The sequence below is a fragment of the Protopterus annectens genome, chromosome 9.part0 (genome assembly GCF_019279795.1).
Source record: "Protopterus annectens isolate FY-2018-M chromosome 9.part0, PAN1.0, whole genome shotgun sequence".
Taxonomy (NCBI): domain Eukaryota; kingdom Metazoa; phylum Chordata; order Ceratodontiformes; family Protopteridae; genus Protopterus; species Protopterus annectens.
Window position 1 is genome coordinate 1,323,798,367 of NC_056743.1, and position 17,450 is coordinate 1,323,815,816.

At 44.5% G+C, this 17,450-nt stretch overlaps 1 protein-coding gene across 1 annotated transcript in view; it reads right to left on the reverse strand.

The window, feature by feature from the left end:
* Nucleotides 1-17,450, reverse strand: part of LOC122810668 (DNA nucleotidylexotransferase-like) — a 233,921-nt gene that overhangs the window by 111,256 nt on the left and 105,215 nt on the right. Inside the window, exon 4 of the mRNA XM_044082236.1 lies at nucleotides 2,875-3,078. Within this exon, the coding sequence (XP_043938171.1) occupies nucleotides 2,875-3,078 (204 nt within the window). The remainder of the gene's footprint in view (nucleotides 1-2,874; nucleotides 3,079-17,450) is intronic.

Here is a 17,450-nt window from a genome sequence, read left to right on the forward strand (position 1 = left end):
CACACACAGGTCCTGTCACACTGCCGTTTATTGCAGTGCAACATACTACGTCTAACCTAGTGATAGAAAAAGCACACTGCTGCAACAAGAAGGATTATGCATTCTACGCCAGACTTAATCTTGTACCTTTGGATGATAGTCATGTGGATTCTGGAATGACCACAAAAACAGATTAATTTCTAAAAAGAATTAGCACACATTGCCATTGTGAGTGCTTTGCAGGAAAAAAATGAAATTCAAAAAATGTTTTCTAATACACATCTACCCAAACATGTCAAACTGTCATAAAAATCAGGACCGACGCATTGCTGTAGTTCACACTCTGAGCACTAATGTATCCATATTGCACGATGGGAGTGATGACAGCATTTGACCAAAACATATTTACACCTGCAGCCAGCAACTCTTCAGTCTTAGAGCAGGCCACTCTCCTTTATACCAATCCAATATCCTGCTTATAAGTGACTACATATTGAGACATACTGATGTACCACACACCAGGTAATGCAAAAAGGTCATGCTCAGTTGTCTATCTGGTGCCAGCATTCACCACATTACACATGCACTCTAGTCTTTGCACTGCAAGTACAAACATGACAAAGTCAAAGTGTATGTGAGTATAAATGACGTGAGACGTACCTCCCTGGACTATACGAAGACAGACATGATGAAGGTCTCGGAATATGTGTTCGAGCAGGTACAGTCTTAACCTAAAGCAGTATTCTACCATCACCAAGAATGATGCTGCAATATGAAGAAACGATTACTGGCTTAAAATTCTTACTTACTACACCATGAGAGAAACAGTTGCCTGGGACTTAATGCTAGTTAAATATTTTCACGAATACTAAAAGCAGGCACCTAAATCTTCATCAACAGATAAACAAAACATGGTGGGGGGTCAGGTTTAAAACCCAGCAGATCCTGAACCTCTGAAATAAGCTTCACCCCCATTTAAGCAGTGTGACTCACTATCTTCCTTTAAGCATAACCTAGATGACTGGATGGATATCCACACATTTTTTCTTACATTCACCAATATGTTCCTCCTGGAGAAAAGCAGGTGTGGCATAAGGGGGGGGGGGTTCTGAGACAACATAAACTGTCATAAGACTTGGTTGGCCTTTGAATATCTATGAAATCTATAAAACTATTAAATGTACTTAAAAGTGCAGTTTAGGTAGGCTTATTGTCTCCTTCTGCCATGACGCAAATGTAAAGTGATGTGAAAGGTAATGCATACCAAGTCTGCAGTTGTGGTAACTCAGAGGATTCCATTTAGTCTGAATTACAGGCATAGGTAGAGGGCAAAGTACCACATCATGGGTGGTCCATGGACAAACTCTCTGGCAAAAAGATTTCAAGAACATTGTACTGAATTTCAAGATCTGTGGTTTTAGATAATAACACTATTTTTGTAACTGATAGACTCTCAGTAAGGGGTCTATCACTTCTGAAACAGTAGAATGCGGAACTACAGGTATTTTATGTTTAAAACACAGAAGTGCACCTCTGCCTTGTCACAGACCTACTACACCATTTAAAACAAGCACACACATTACTTCTGACTTCTACCGACATATAGCACCGTGTCTGACAGAACACAGATGTGATCAGATTCTGTGGAAATGCTATTATAAAACTGTGATAAGGAAAGAACAGACACACACACACACAAACACAGACACAGACGCACACAGACACAGACGCACACACACACAGACGCACATGCACACACACACACACACAGACGCACACACACACACACACACAGACGCACACACACACACAGACGCACACACACACACACAGACGCACACACACACACACACACACACACACACACACACACACACACACACACACACACACACACACACACACACACACACACACACACACACACACACACACACACACACACACACACACACCATTATTTCTGGCAGAAGAAGCAGGAATAGAAACACATGCGTTCAAACAGGCACCTGGATCTTTTCTATTTTTTTGCCTTGTTGCCCCTAGTCTATACCCCCCTAGCTTGCTAGTTTCCCTTTTCGACTACTTTGAAATAACTATTTTGGACTTTTACCATAGGAAATGACATTTCTTCTGCAAAACAGGATATGGTGGAAGGATGGTTTAGCACTCTCACTGGCTGTTTTGTTATTCCTTGACATTCTCCTCTCTCCTTCGACTATGAGCCAGCAATGTGCAATAACATCATCAGATATTGTGCACATTCGAGTACCTGAGGGGCATCCACTATGATTTATTCGCTCTCCAGTCTTGGCAATACAACACCATGGACTCTACTCTCTAGTAGAGCAAGTTGGCCCGCGATGGGCCTTCTTCCTCCCCTTGGGACATGACAGCAGGCTTAGAAACTCTAGATCAAGAACTCTTAACTTTCCAGACAACCTAGGTAAAGAACTATGCCTGATCTGTGAACCTAGTTCTCCAGCAGTTCATGTACACAGTTTGGTTCTTGTACCAGCTGGCAGATGGGAGATCTGAACGTGTATGAAGACATTACTTAGGACATCAGATCCTCTGGTAGATCTGACTGTCAGTAGCCTGTCTTAAAGCGCCATCTTGGCCAATATTCATCTTTTGTTGTTCTTAAACACTATCCACCTCACCTTATACTACATCTTACTTACTTTCTCCTAACCATTCTCCTCACTCTCAGTTTTTTTCATATTTGCTAATATTTACTTTATCCTTTCTTTTCTTCCCAAGTTCCACTAAATATTAACATCCCCTACGTCAGGTGTCTAGTTCTTCAATTTACAAACAATGCTACAAAACTACTTGCAACAAAAGCTACATTTCTGTTTCTTCCCTAGTGCCATCTAACATTGCTTACCTTACCTGGCTGTGCAGATACTTATTACTATTGTAATCACACTGCATTTCTCTCAAGTTGTGCTCTCTCATTGCCACCAACACACTTTTTTGTGAAACTCGGTGATACTTTACCGTGAAGACTGTGTTGTGGTTGAGCAGTGGTGTGCGCCTCTGACAGGCATATGTGGCAATATGTTTTTCATGTTCTTTCTTGGCAACATTCTCAACCTGCCAATGAGAGATAGAGAGAGAGAGACTGTTAAGGCCTCAAGTATTTCAAAACGTTCTGCTTATTATTTTCACAAATGCTTGGGCCAACCTGCAAAGAAATATCACAACTCAACATCCACAAAATTAGTTAGCTATAAGTGAAACTCCTCTTATCAAACCACTCACACACATACACTACTGTTCAAAATTGTTCATATCAGAAGACAGTAAAATATGTGATCAGTCACAAATTAATGCACGAAACACTGAATATATCTGGCTTTTCTGTAGGTGGTACAAGTCCCAACACTGTTGATGGGGTAAGCCCGTTCCCCAACCCTGCACCTAGTCAGTTACCCAATACATAATATATTCCAACTATGAGATCATACAAATGTGTGGAAAAAGAACACTTAGTTTTCCAGCATAAGTAAGACTTCCTTTTTAGAAGTTAATATATCTATAGATTCATAAGCAAGTTACAGCAGACTACCGAAAACCTTAACTCAGTTCCTCAACAGGTGAAAAACACTGCCTGGTTAAGCTCAAGGTCACACAGCAGGCAAATGGCGACAGAGGGAATTGAACCCTGGACCACATGAGCAGCTTGCTAACAGCTCATTGCCTTAATCCTCTGGGCTAACTGTCAGAGTTTTGTGAAAATGTGCACACAAGGCTTTAGCAAAATCAGGTTTCAAACACTTTGGATAATCTGTACTTCAGAAAATTCTATCTCTGTACGTTTTCCTCGGTTACTTACAGCACAGACAGCCCTGAAAACTGCACAACAAACTAGGATACTATGTGCATAACCTGTCACTTTAACCTCAAGGGTCAAAAAACACTCCACAGTGATACATTTATGGTGCCAAAAAGAGAACATTTCCTGTCAAAAACATCTGGCCTGTGAAAACTTTGTATATTCACCCTGAATGACTATGTACTCAGAACTGGTTCTCACACTGCATTACCTTTCCCTTCTCTCTACATTCAACCTTGGATTGATGTTTAAATGTACCTTTCCATTGCTAAAGGCAGCTGTAGCTGTGCTTTCTTTATCAATCTTAGTTCTAGGAGCCTTTTCCGCAGGTGGAAAATGTACACTACTCACAATTGTTTAATATTTCTAAATTAGAATTTCCCTTCCCAATGCATTGTACCGAATGTCATCATCCCACATCCTGAACTTCATTTATCTTGCAATCTGAGACAGTTTCTAACTATTACATACAATTACACTGTGTTGTGACACAGTATATCAAAGAAAGAAATCAGCAAAGTTACACAGGGAATTGTACTGATGAACAGAGGCAGGATGGTAAGAAACATGGAGGGATCTGCCAAATGAGAATCCAGAGATCAACAGGCACCACTAAGCCCAAAGTTTGGGAATGTTACTCTGCACCATATTTGTGTAAGTTACCAAACAGTGACTACAGAAAGTACAGTTACGTACACTTACCATAAATGTAGATGTTCTAGTGTATTTACTGTTGCGGTCATTACATTTGGATTATCTGCTTGCAGTAGCCCTCAGTTGGCCTGATTATCAAAGATTTGGGTCCTGCGTCGGTTGCTGTCTCATCTTCAGTGATGTCAGGTAGTCAGGGGTATAAAGCATGCAGCCGATGCCATTACAGCAGTTTTTCTTGCCTCAGATATCAGGTGCCCCCCTTAATGGGAAGCAATTATTTATATATATATATATATATATATATATATATATATATAAAATGAATATATTTATTTATTTAGTTAGTTATTTATTTATTTACACTTGTTGACCGGGAGTGTCCGATTGGAAGTAGGTCTATTTTCAGCAGAGGCCTGGGGAGAAAAGCTCTACAGTTAAAATAAACAGACAGTAGTTATATTGTATTACATACCGATTAACAATTTGATTAACATAGCAATTCATTACAAACATTTTTACAGATGAAGAACATAGTAGATCAGTAGACAACTAGAATCTTTATCTGCGAAGTACATAACAGACATTAACAAATGTTACAATTAGAAGTTCCTGCTGTATAATAAGTACGAGGCTTATGAGCATCTGAGCTTGCTATAATCAAGGTAGCTAGTGGGGTGGAAAGAAAAGTAGTGGTTGGATGGGGTGGGTGATATTAGAGTGGGAGTTGCAAGGGCATAGCCAGCATGTTTTTAGGTGCGATTATAGTAAAGTTTTGAAGTGGGTGCATGATGGTACGGAGGAAATTGTGAATGGGAGGGAGTTCCATAATTTGGCTATGGCGCAAGAGAATAGTGCTTCACCAGCAGAGTTATTGGCTTTAGTGATCTTTGTTGCTGGATCTTAGTGGTCTGGTGGTAAGATAGGGTTGGAGTAGATTCTGGAGGGATGGGTCATTTAGTGGATGGTTTACTAGTTTGTGGGCGAGTGAGAGTTGATACCATTGAAGGAGGTGAGCGAGTTCAAGCCAGCTCAGTTCAGCAAGTGAGAGACAGTGGTGACTATGGTAGGATGCCCTTGTGGAGAATTTGTCGATTTTGTTGTAGTGGGTCTTTGTTTAGATCGCATTGCCTTAGATTGGTATATATTGGAGAGGCTTAAAGTAGGGTGGAGATAAGATGGGAATTTGCTATTGAAATCTTTGCTGCTTTGGTGAGAAGTTGCTTATTTCTGTACAATGCTTCTAGTATTTTGTGGACTTTATGGTCATGGATATGTTAATGTCAAAGCTTAGTTTATTGACTATTCCCACTCCTAGCAATTTGGTGTGTTCAGTTGGGTATATAGTGGTGTTGTCTTTTGCTGTGATGTTAAAGTGAGAGTTGTTTTGGTATGTTTGGTGGGTCGGAAGATCAGTAGTTTAGTTTTGTTTGGGTTGAGTATTAATTCGGCATCGGATAACCAAGTTTCAACAGAGGAAAAGGCTTCCTGTGTGACTTTTTGCAGTTTGGGTAGGGACTGGGCTGAGCAGAAGAAGGAGTCATATGCATATTGTATGAGTGTGCCACGTTTGGTGGCAGAGGCTAGATTATTGGTGAAAACAGAGAAGAGTAGAGGTCCAAGGATGGATCCTTGGGGAACCCCTATGGAGACAGGTAGTTGGGGAGATATGTCATTCTGCCATACAGCAGATTGTTGGCGGCCAGACAGGTAACTCTGAAACCAGTTGGTGACTGACTGAGAGAAGGATAGGTTATTGTTTGTTTGGGACCATGTCAAATGCTTTAGATAGGTCTAGGAAAGTAGCAGAGGAGAGATAGCCATTGTTTTATGCTGAAGGATAGTGTTAGTAAAGGAGAGTAAGGCAGTGGTGGTGCTATGGTTTTATCGGAAACCATGCAGAGTATTGGAAAGGAGGTTGTTAGTAAGGAGGTAGTCTGAGACCTGAGAGTGTATGCATCTCTCTAGTATTTTGGAGAGTGGAGAGAGAATAGCTATGGGGCGGTAATTGGTTAGTTCTGTGGAGGGGAATTATATGTGATACTTTCCACAGTGTGGGAATGTAACTTTCTGACAGAGATCGGTTAATCAAGATGGATACTGAGTAGGCCAGAGCATCAGCTGCGATTTGTAGGTATTCACTTGGGAGGTTGTCTGCTGCTACTTTGGTGGGCTTAAGTTTAGTTAAGAGTTTTTTTTTATGTTGGAGTTAGGTACAGAAGAAAAAGAGAAGGCAGTGGGGAGATTACTAGCTGAAGGTGTGGGTTGGAGGGGAGGGGGGTTGTGTTGTTTAACTAGTGATAGTATGGTTTGTGTGAAGTGTGTGTTGAATGAGGTAGCAATATTTTTGGAGGGGTGAGGGATGTTAGGAGGATGGGTACTGACTTTACCTGGGTGCAGGATGGAGTTTATGGAGGACCAGAATTGTTTGGGGCTGTGTTGGGAGGAGTCTAGGGCAGATTGGTAGTATTGGAATTTCTCCGGTTTTATTAGCGTTTTGACTCTATTGCGTAGTTCTAGAAATTTCTGTCTAGTTGAGGGGGTTTTGGTTTTGCGCTAGTGCTCCCAGGCTTTATCCCCGTTTTTCATTTCTGACTTAGTGGTTTTCTGCAGCCATGGGGAGGGTTGTGCTTTGGTTCTGGAAAGTCAACAAAAAAGCAAATACACCAAAAAGCTTTTAAGTATAGTAAAGGAGACCAGAGGTATAGCCAAAAGAAGTCGGGGGGCTGGTGGGAGGGTAAAGTACAGTTTTATACCTACCATAAATGTAGATGTTAGAGTGTCTTCACTGCTGCAGTCATTACACTTGGGTTATCCTGCCATCAGGCAGTCCCGCAGTCGGCCAGAGTTCCAAAGTCTTGGTCCGGCATCGGTTGCTGTCGCCTCCTCCCCGACGTCAGTGCGTCAGGGGTATACAAGAAGCAGCTGACACCATTTTCTTCAGTTTTTCTTACCTCATATGTCAGGTGCCCCCAAAAAGATAGGCAATACATATTGCTTACAAAACATACAGTAAGGTAAAAACAAAACCTTCAGTAACCAGCAAATACACCACATAGGTAGTATAGTGTAGAAAGATATAGATAAGACCCAGCTAAGAAAGAGGGGATGGCGGGTGGGTAACCAGGACTGCAGCAGTGAAGACACTCGACCATCTGTATTTCTGGTAGGTACAAAACTGTACTATGTTCATCGTGTTTCACTGCTGCAGTCATTACACTTGGGTAGAATCCCAAAGCTGAGTCAGGGTGGCTGGTTCTATAGAGGATTTGGTGTGGCTATAAGGCCCTACAGCACTGCAGTGGCAAAGCCAGCACTGGATCTAGAGTAAAGAGGCAAGTGATAATGCTTTCTAAAGGTGTGCACTGAACTCCAAGTTGCAGCTTCCAAAATGTCTTTGGTAGGTACTCCTCTAAGATAGGGAGTAGAAGATGCAGTTGCCCTGGTGGAATGTGGTCTAAATGTTAGATGGTACAGGTTTCCCATGCTGTGTGTAGCAGAACTTGAGAGAGTGTCCTATCCACTTTGAAATGGTCTGCTTTAAAATAGCCTTTCCCTGTGAGCTTGCAGCATAAGATACAAACAATTGTTCAGTTTTTCTGAAAGCTTTTGTTTTGTCCAAATAGAAGCGTAATTGCCTGTGTATGTCCAGGGAATGTAGAATTCTCTCCCCTTTATTCTGGGGATTTGGATAAAATGTTGGCAAGTGAATAGTTTGGTTAAGAGCCACACTGGATACCACCTTAGGCATAAATGAAGGGTTTGTTCTTAGAGAAACCCTGTCTTGGTGGAAAATGATGAAAGGTTCCACTGTCATTAGTGCCTGTAGTTCTGAGACCCTTCATGCTGAGGTTATTGCCAGTAGTAGAGCAGTTTTCCATGATATATATTTTAAATCTGATGAATTGGCTGGCTCAAAAGGAGGTAAAGTGAGTTTTTCTAAGACAAAATTGAGGTCCCAAGTAGGAGTTGGTGCTCTCCGTGGCGGTCTTATGTTTTTAGCCCCTCTGACGTACTGCTTTAGCAATGGATGAGAGAAAATAGGAGGATCTGTGTTGTAATGAGCCGAAATGGCAGAAGCGTGGATCTTAATGGATAAGGATAGTCCTTTGTCCAGCATCTCAGTTACATATTGTAGTATCTGAGGAATGTTAGGGATAAGAGGGTTAAGGCTTTGAGCCTGGTTCCAGGCACAGAATCTCTTCCACTTTTCTGAATAAGATTTCCTGGTGCTAGGCCTCCTGGCCTCCAAAATGACATCCATAACAGCTTTAGATAGAGGTGTTGTCTGTTTGGCTAATGAATCTGTCATGCAGCCAGGGATAAGATTTTGAGAAGACTGTGCAGGATCTGATTGTTTTGCTGAGTCAGAAGGTGTGGAATTTGAGGCAAAATCCAAGGTGGGCCTTGAGCTAAGTTCTTTAAGATTGGGTACCAATGCTGGTGTGGCCAGTCTGGAGCAATCAGAATCATCTGTGGTTTGTCTTGTCTGGCTTTTAGGAGTACCTTTGAAAGGAGAGGCAGAAACGTTTAGGCTTTTCCAGCTGAACGAAAGAGCATCCACTTTCCATGTTTGTGTGTGATAAGTCCTTGTGCAGAAGTTTTGTAGTTGGCAATTCGGTGGTGAAGCAAAGAGATCTATGTCCGGGCACCCCCATTTTTGTATTATCATGCTGAAAACTTGTGGATTTAATTTCCACTCGTGAGGATCCACGATGTTTCTGCTTAAGTCATCTGCCAGAGTATTTTTCTTTCCTGGCAGGAATTGTGCTTGCAGATGAACTTGATAAATTATACCTGTGCTCTACAAGGTCATGGTTTGTCTGCATAGGGGGTAAGAATGAGTGCCCCCTTGCTTGTTTATGTACCACATTATGGTGGTGTTGTCTGTCTTTAATAGTAACTGTCCTGGATGCAGAAGGTCCTTGAAAGCTGTTAGGGCATTTTGTACAGACATCATCTCTTTTTGATTGATGTGAAGATGCATTTGGTCTGTGGTCCATTTGCCCTGAATACATTTTCCTGCCATGTGTGTTCCCCAGGCGTAATCCGAAGCATCTGTTGTTAAAGTCTGCTTGGCTGTTGGAAGAGTGAAAGGCTGACCCTTGTTGAGGTGACATGCCTGTGCCCACCATCAAAACTCCTGTTGTAGGCAGGGAATTAGTGGTATTACTGTTTCCAAGTTGTGAGAGTATTGAGTCCAAACACTTTAGGTACCATTGTAATTTCTTCATATGCAGTCTGGCATATGGAATTAGTACAATGCAGGATGCCATGAATCCCAAGGCCTGCAGAATTTTTCTTGCAGGGAGTTGGGACTTTGTTGCCATCATTTGAAAATACTGAGTCAATTGTCCTTGTTTGTCTGGCATGAGATAAGCCATCTGGGCCATTGTATTTAAGCTGGCACCCAGAAATATTATCTCTTATGAGGGCACTAGTTTTGACTTCTTTTTGTTTACTGTGTACCCCAGGCAACTTAACAACTTTTTTACAAATGCCAGATGCTTTAGAAGAATGTCCTTGCTCTCCGCTTGAATCAGGCACTTGTCCAGGTATGGATATATTTGAATTCCTTTTTGTCTGCAAAAAGCAATTACTGGTGCCAGGCACTTTGTGAAGACCCTGGGCGCAGTAGATACGCCAAAGGGCAGTGCAGAGAATTGGTAGTGCATTGAACCAGCTATGAATCTGAGGTATTTCTACAATTTTGTCTGACAGGGACATGCTGGTGTGCCTCTTTGAGGTCCAAAGTAACAAGCCAAGCTTTCTTGCCCAACATGGGAAGAAGCTGCTGTAGTGTCAATATTTTGAATTTCGGAACATCCAGGTAAGTATTTAGAGTTGAAAGGTCTAGTATGGGTCTCCAGACTTTGTCCTTTCTGGGGACCAGGAGGAGTCTTGAGTAAAATCCTTCTCTTTGTTCCTGCTGTGGTACTTTTTGAATAGCTCTCCTGTCCATGAGAGCTGTAATTTGTTTTTGTGCCTCTGCCCATTGATTGTGTGGCAGGTCTGGCATACCTTTTAGCCTTGGTAAAGTGTGAAAGTGGAACCTGTAACTTTGAGACACAATATTCACACCCATTTGTCTTGAGTGATTGCTTGCCAGTTTTTTGAAAAAAGTGCTAGTTTCCCCCCTAAGGGAGCTGCCAAAAGGAAAGAGTTTAGCATTGGAAGGGGGAAGTCATTGGGACTGTTTCCTGTAAGGTTGTGACTTGTCCTCATCTCCTTTTGGGGTTGAAGCACCCCACTGTCGTGGTCAGTAAGAGCCTTGGGGCTGAGATCTGCCTCTTGGGCATCTGTATCTGCCTCTCTTTGTGGCCTGTCTGACACTGGAAAGGACCAATTTTTCGTAGGCCAATTCCTGTAAATCTTGGTGGCTGTACCTGTAAGAAATCCTTCACTGTTTGCATAGATTTTGCCTTATCCTCCATTTTCTTTAATACCTCTTCTGCCTTAACACCAAATAAAATATCTTGCTGTAATGGAGCATCCAATAATTTTGCCTTAACATGATCTGCTAAGGTTTCTTCCTTTAACCAAGCAGGTCTTCGAATCACAGATCCTGTAACTGCTGCTCTACAAGAAGCTTCTAATGAATCAAAACCACATTGCAAAGTATGCTTTCCCACTTGTTCAGCTGCATGCAATAAATCCTGCATTTCCTTAAAAATCAGGTTGTTCTGCACTTGTACTCATTTTCTGTTTTAACTGAGACAGTAAATATTGTTGATATTTAAGCATGTGAAACTGGCAGTTTAAATCCCTTACTGCTAAAGTTGCAGAGGTGTAAACTTTCTTCCCCCATCTATCTAATGCTCTAGAATCCCTGTCCGAGGGACCTGGATTTTTAGCCGTGGAGGCCTTGACCCCTTTGGGACCCTGGGAAATAGTTTCTGGGTCAGCAGCAGGGTTTTTATAAAGAAATTTGTGAGAGTCAGGGACTCTGTAGAACCTGTCTGGCTTGACTGGAGCAGGGGGTAAAGAATCTGGATTTAAACTGGATTCAGAGAACACATCATCCACAATATCCAACACTGGCGGAACAGAAAGGGGCCTGTACTGAGGCAATAAAAGAAAGTCTCCGAGCCTTTTTTTGGATTCTGAGTAATCCTGGAACTCCCAATGGAAATGCTCCCTCATGGTATGTAAAGTTTCCCCAAAAGAGTAATCCTCAGGAGGAGAGGCTGAAGGAATTGATTCTTCAGCATCAGAGTCCTCATAGGGGGGTAAAGAATATCTCTGGTCTGAAGAGGAATCAGAATATATTGAAACCTGGTCAAAAATCATAGTCTGTATCCTGCCTAGGCCTGTTATCAGGAGTGGGATGAGAACCCCTGATCAGAGTAATTGAGTCTTTGGCCATTTTGAGCATCTGCTTTTTAGGCATGGAGGCCTGTCCAGGTGAATACTGTACTTGCTTCTTTGTCTTTAATGTAGTTTTAGACTTGGTTGTAGATGCAATGGTAAGTTGTGAAGGTCTGAAAACACTCTCAGAAGCCGATGCTTGCTCAGCGGCTCCGGACCCATCTGAAGGGTTAGTCTCTGTAGGGCCAACACCTTGAGTATCCAGAGGCCTAGGCAACTCCACGTGGGAGTCGGTCGTGGCCTGTGGCTCTGAGGTAGCGGGTGTCAGGGGTTGTGAAAGCACCTCACTGAGAACCGGCGACTGGCCTAGAAGAGCCAAAAAAAAAGAGAGGATATAAAGCTGGTAAAGAACAACAAAATACCAAAACCAGCACCGGGGAGAAACAAAGCCAATAAATATCCAAAGTTCCAGGTCACTCCTTAGTCAAAAGCACTCCTTGGTATCCAAAACACTCCTTTATTAACGCAGACAGTTCTCTCGTTACAACACGTTTTCGTTGCTGAATGCAACTTCATCAGATAGCATCAAGAAAATTTCATGAGGCTTAAATACAACAAATAACAAGCTCTCTAATTGAAACATTAACTAATTAAAGAAACAAGCTTAGAAAATTGTGTAATATAAGCAGTACATGAATCTACTAAGCACTAAAATATCATACAATGCAGTTAAAAAACGTATAAAATGTACTGATCAGGTACAAGAGATATTACCAAAGATACATACAAAATATAAAATATTTAAAAAATCCCTTGTATCCATATTAAAATATTATTTAAAAAGAAAAATATTTAAACTGAAATAGCCTTTAACTTTAAAATAGGCTTAATGGATATGTAGTCATTCAAGCCTGTTTTTTTGTTTGATTCCAGGGAAATTTGCCAAAAGGTCTCCCTTTGCTCCAACCTGGCCTGCCATGGTCCTCCCCTAGGGTCCCTGTATATGCTTTCCAAAACAAAAAATTTATACCTAGCTGTGGGACATGTAAGTGTATGCTTAAACAAAGCATTATTATTGTTTTCTTTTTGTACATCATACATGTGTTCGTATATTTAGAAGTTATGTACTCACCATAACGTTCCATCTGAGTAGGTGACTTCATTCGGATGCAACCTGTGGGTATCGGATCCGACCTCGGATCCGAGCCGGCAATTCAAAAGCTTAGGCTCCGAGCTCCTAGCTCCTCCCTCTTACCCATAACCCCTTGCCAAGCCCTGACTGACCTCAGATTGAGTTTGCCTCAAAATACTGACTACAGTACACTAAAACAGCATAAATACTCACTCTATAAAGGTCAGGGGGATGGAGGATGTTGCATCGAATGAAGTCACCTACTCAGATGGAACGTTATGGTGAGTACATAACTTCTAAATCTGAAGTAGGCAGACTTCATTCGTCTGCAACCTGTGGGACAGAGTCCCTAGCTACCTGAATCTTGGGCGTCATGGAAGGATGTTTCGGAGCACCGCTGAGCCAAAGGATGCTCTTCCTCTAGAAACAACATCCACCTTATAATGAGAAATAAAAGTATGAGGCAAGGCCCAAGTAGCTGCCGCGCAGATATCATCCAATGATACACGGGACTTAAAGGCGGCTGACGTGGAAACTGCCCTAGTAGAATGAGCCGTAACCCTCTGAGGAGCAGGTCTACCTGAAGTGTCATATGCCTGCAGAATACAATTAGCAATCCACTTAGATAGTGTGACTTTAGATACTGCTTTACCCAGAGCAAATTTAGCAAAGGAGACTAACAGCTGATCTGATTTCCTGTGACCAGCTGTTCTGTGAATATAAAAACGTAATTGTCTATGAACATCCAAGGAATGCAATTTGTATTCTCCTTTGTTTGAGTACTTGGGGAAAAAACACAGGTAAATTAATTGACTGGTTAATATTGGATTCAGAAGAGACCTTCGGAAGAAAAGATGGATTGGTCCTGAGGCACACCCTATCAGGGAAGAAAGAAAGGTAAGGCTTGACGGCATAGAGCCTGAAGCTCAGACACTCTTCTGGCTGAAGTGATAGCTACCAAGAAGGCAGTCTTCCAGGAAAGGTACTTTAAATCTGTAGAAGCTGCAGGCTCGAAGGGAGGAGCAGTAAGGGCTTGCAGAACTAAAGACAAGTCCCAAGGTGGTACAACCTCCTTGACTGGAGGCCTCAACAAAAAAACCCCTTTGAGAAATGTTTTGCATAATTTCGCCGTCATAAGGGGACCTGTGTCATGACCAATGTGATAATGCGAGATAGCTGCCAATTGTACCTTAATCGTGGAAGAACTAGCCCCTTGATGAAAGAGGTCTGTTAAAAATCCAGCACCGCTGACATAGGTGCCGAGAAAGGATCCAAAGTTCTCTGTACCGCCCAAATAGAGAATCTCTTCCATTTACTCCGATAAACCTGCCTGGTGGAAGGTTTATGAGCTGCCACTAAAATGGCCTTGACCGGTGATGAGATACCGGAGTCCTAATTAAGGATGGAACTGGAGCAGCCAAGCTGTCAACTTCAGGGTGCAGATTGGGAACCGACATTCCCAGAGGGTGGGAGATGAGATCCGAATTGGATCCAGAATCCAGGGTGGATTGATTTTGTGAGACCATACGAAGGGGAACCAAGGTTGACGAGGCCAGAACGGGGCAATGAGAATCATTCTGCTCCCCAAACTGTTGGCTTTCTGCAGAAGCCTCTGCATCAGAGGAAGTGGAGGGTAGGAATAAAGGAGACCGGGAGGCCAAGCATGCACCAGAGCATCTCGGGAACTCCCTGGTGGGGAAGCAGAGCGAAGAAATTGTCGCATTTGGCGTTTGAGGGAGAGGCAAAAGATCGCAACAGGGTTGCCCCAGACGGCAAAAATCTTCTTCGCTACTTGAGGATTGAGAGACCACTCGTGTGGAGAAAGAATGGTGCGACTGAGCTTGTCCGCAAGGATGTTGGACTTTCCCGGAATGTGCGTTGCTACCAGAAAGCGTTTGGTGGAAATTGCCCATTCCCAGACTCTCATGGCCTCTCGACAAAGGGGTAAGACCTGGTTCCTCCCTGTTTGTTGATATACCAGACTACCGACATGTTGTCTGTCTGAATCGCAATAGTCCCTGAAGGAAGAACGTGGTGAAGTGCTTGCAACGCTAGGAGCACCGCCCTCATTTCCAGGACATTTATATGCAATGACGTCTCTGTGGGATTCCACGTGCCTTGGACAATCTTTCCCGCAGAATGCCCCCCCCACCCGAGGCAAGAAGCATCCGTGGTCACTGTGGCTCGGGGAAATGCAGCACAAAAAGGTCTCCCTGCCAGGGGCTCCGGAGAAAGAAGCCACCAAAGAAGGGAGTCCCTGCACGCCTTGCTGACCGCAATCGGAGCGTTGGGAGAGGAACAAAGAGGGGACCACTGAACCTGAGGGGTCCATTGAAGAACCCGCATGCGTAAACGAGCATGAATGAGAAGCGGAATAGCTGCCGCCATAGAACCTAGGGCCCTCAGGACCGAAGCTGCAGTTGGAGATGGTTGCAGGACCGCTGTCACATGACACTTCAGGTTGGCAATTCTGTCTGGAGTGAGGAAGGCTCGCATTGATCTGGTGTTTAGTCTTCCTCCTATGAAATCTATAACTTGTGTGGGGTGCAGTAAAGATTTCTCCCAGCTGATCATGATGCCCAGCCTTGGGGCTAGTTGAAGAAAGTAATCCCTGGCTGAGCACAGAAGATGCCTTGATGATGCCGTCAGGAGCCAGTCGTCCAGGTACGGAAAGACCTGTAATCCCTGGAGCCTCAGGTGGGCCGCTACCACCGCTAGCACCTTGGTGAACACCCTGGGGGCTGAGGTGAGACCAAAGGGGAGGACCCTGAACTGATAATGACTGGCTCCCAGCCGGAAGGGAAGAAACCTCCTGGATCGTCCGTCCATCCGAATGTGGTAGTACGCGTCCTTGAGGTCGATGGAGCACATCCAGTCGTTCCCCCTCAAGAGGGGAAGTATAGATTGCAGGGTGACCATCCGGAACTTTTGCTTGGTTACTGACAGGTTCAGCTGGGAAAGGTCTAAGATTGGTCTTAGGTCCCCCGTTTTCTTTGGCACCAAAAAGAACCTGGAGTAAAACCCTAATCCGGTTTGATCTCGGGGGACGCGCTGGATGGCTCTTTTTTCTAGCAGCTGTTCGATTTCGACAGCTGCCGCCTCCCTTTGGTCGGGTGGAACATCTGGGAGGCTGCGAGATTTGGGAACCTTGAATAGGGGAATTGAATACCTCTGGATATGACATGAAGCACCCAACAGTCCGTCGTGATGGACTCCCAAGAAGTCAGGTGCCTCGAAACCGCCCCGACTACCTCCAGAGACGGACAGCCGGGCAACCCTTCAGGGCTGCTGCGTGGGTCTATCAGAGAAAGGTTCTCTGGACCCAAAGTTGCCAGGAGCCCCTGCCTCTAGCACGACGACCTCCCCGTCCTCCTCTGCCACGGAAGGACTGGTTATCCAGAGCAGGTTGGGACTGCTGCGACTTCCGGAACCACATCTTCTTCTGTCCCTTTTGGTTCTTAGAGAAGGACCTCTGGGGAGCTGAGAAGCGGACTCCGACGGCAGACAGCGTCTTCCCGTCCTTTTCGCTCTGGACTAATGTCTCGCGAACAGTCTTGCCAAACAAGGCAGAAACATCGAAGGGGGCATTCGCGAAGGTCGCCTTGAAGGGCTCTGCAAAATCACAATGGCGGAGCCAGGCCTGTCGCCTCATGACTAGGCCTGCTCCGCTGGCTCTAGCGGCTCCCTCAGTAGCATGAGAAAGCAGCCGCATAGATGTATTGAAACTGATCTGAGAGTGGCCATTCGGGTGGAGTATACCTGTTTATCCTCACTCGACATGGACTCCGGGGGAGATGCAGCGTATTCTTTAATCAGATCCCACTGCATCCTAATGACATGTGCCATGTAGTTCAGCGCTCTCAAGGAGAAGGTTGCTGAACTGAAAACTCGCTTCCCAATGCGATCCATCGAGCGGGACTCCTTGCCCGGAGGATGCATGGAGGGACTCTCCTGGGCCAATTCCCTCTTCGAGGCTGCAGCCATCATCATGGCATCTACTGGGGCCCTTGCTCCAGTGAGTGCGGTCCGGAGGGGAAAGGATGCGGTCCGGGCGCTTAGGGATAGGCTCAACGGTGTCCGGATCCTTCCACGCTCTGATGGAAATAAGATCCACCAGGGGGTCAGCAGGAGGGGACACCCAAGAGGTAGAAGGGCCCGCCTCGAATGCCTCCAAGAACACAGACTCGTCCGAGGAAGCCTTGGGGGCAGACCACCCCCCCTGATCCTTAACATCTCCATAATGTCTCCAAATGAGACGTCCTCAGGGGGTGACCTAGGGGAGCCTTCCCCCTGTGTCTTCAGTAACGGACTCGGGGGAGTCCATGTGCCTCCTTTTGCACTTACGCTTCCGAGGTACTTCATCGGGGGGGCTTTCCGAGGAGTACTCTTCAGCAGTTGGATGTTCCAAGGGAACCACTTGGGACATCGAGGCGGGCTGTCCCTGGGACCGGCTGGTGGGGGCCTGGCCCAACTGCAAGGGAGTGCGGGATGGAGCCGTGGCAGGGACCGGGGGTCCGGATGTCCTCAACAGTGCCCTTT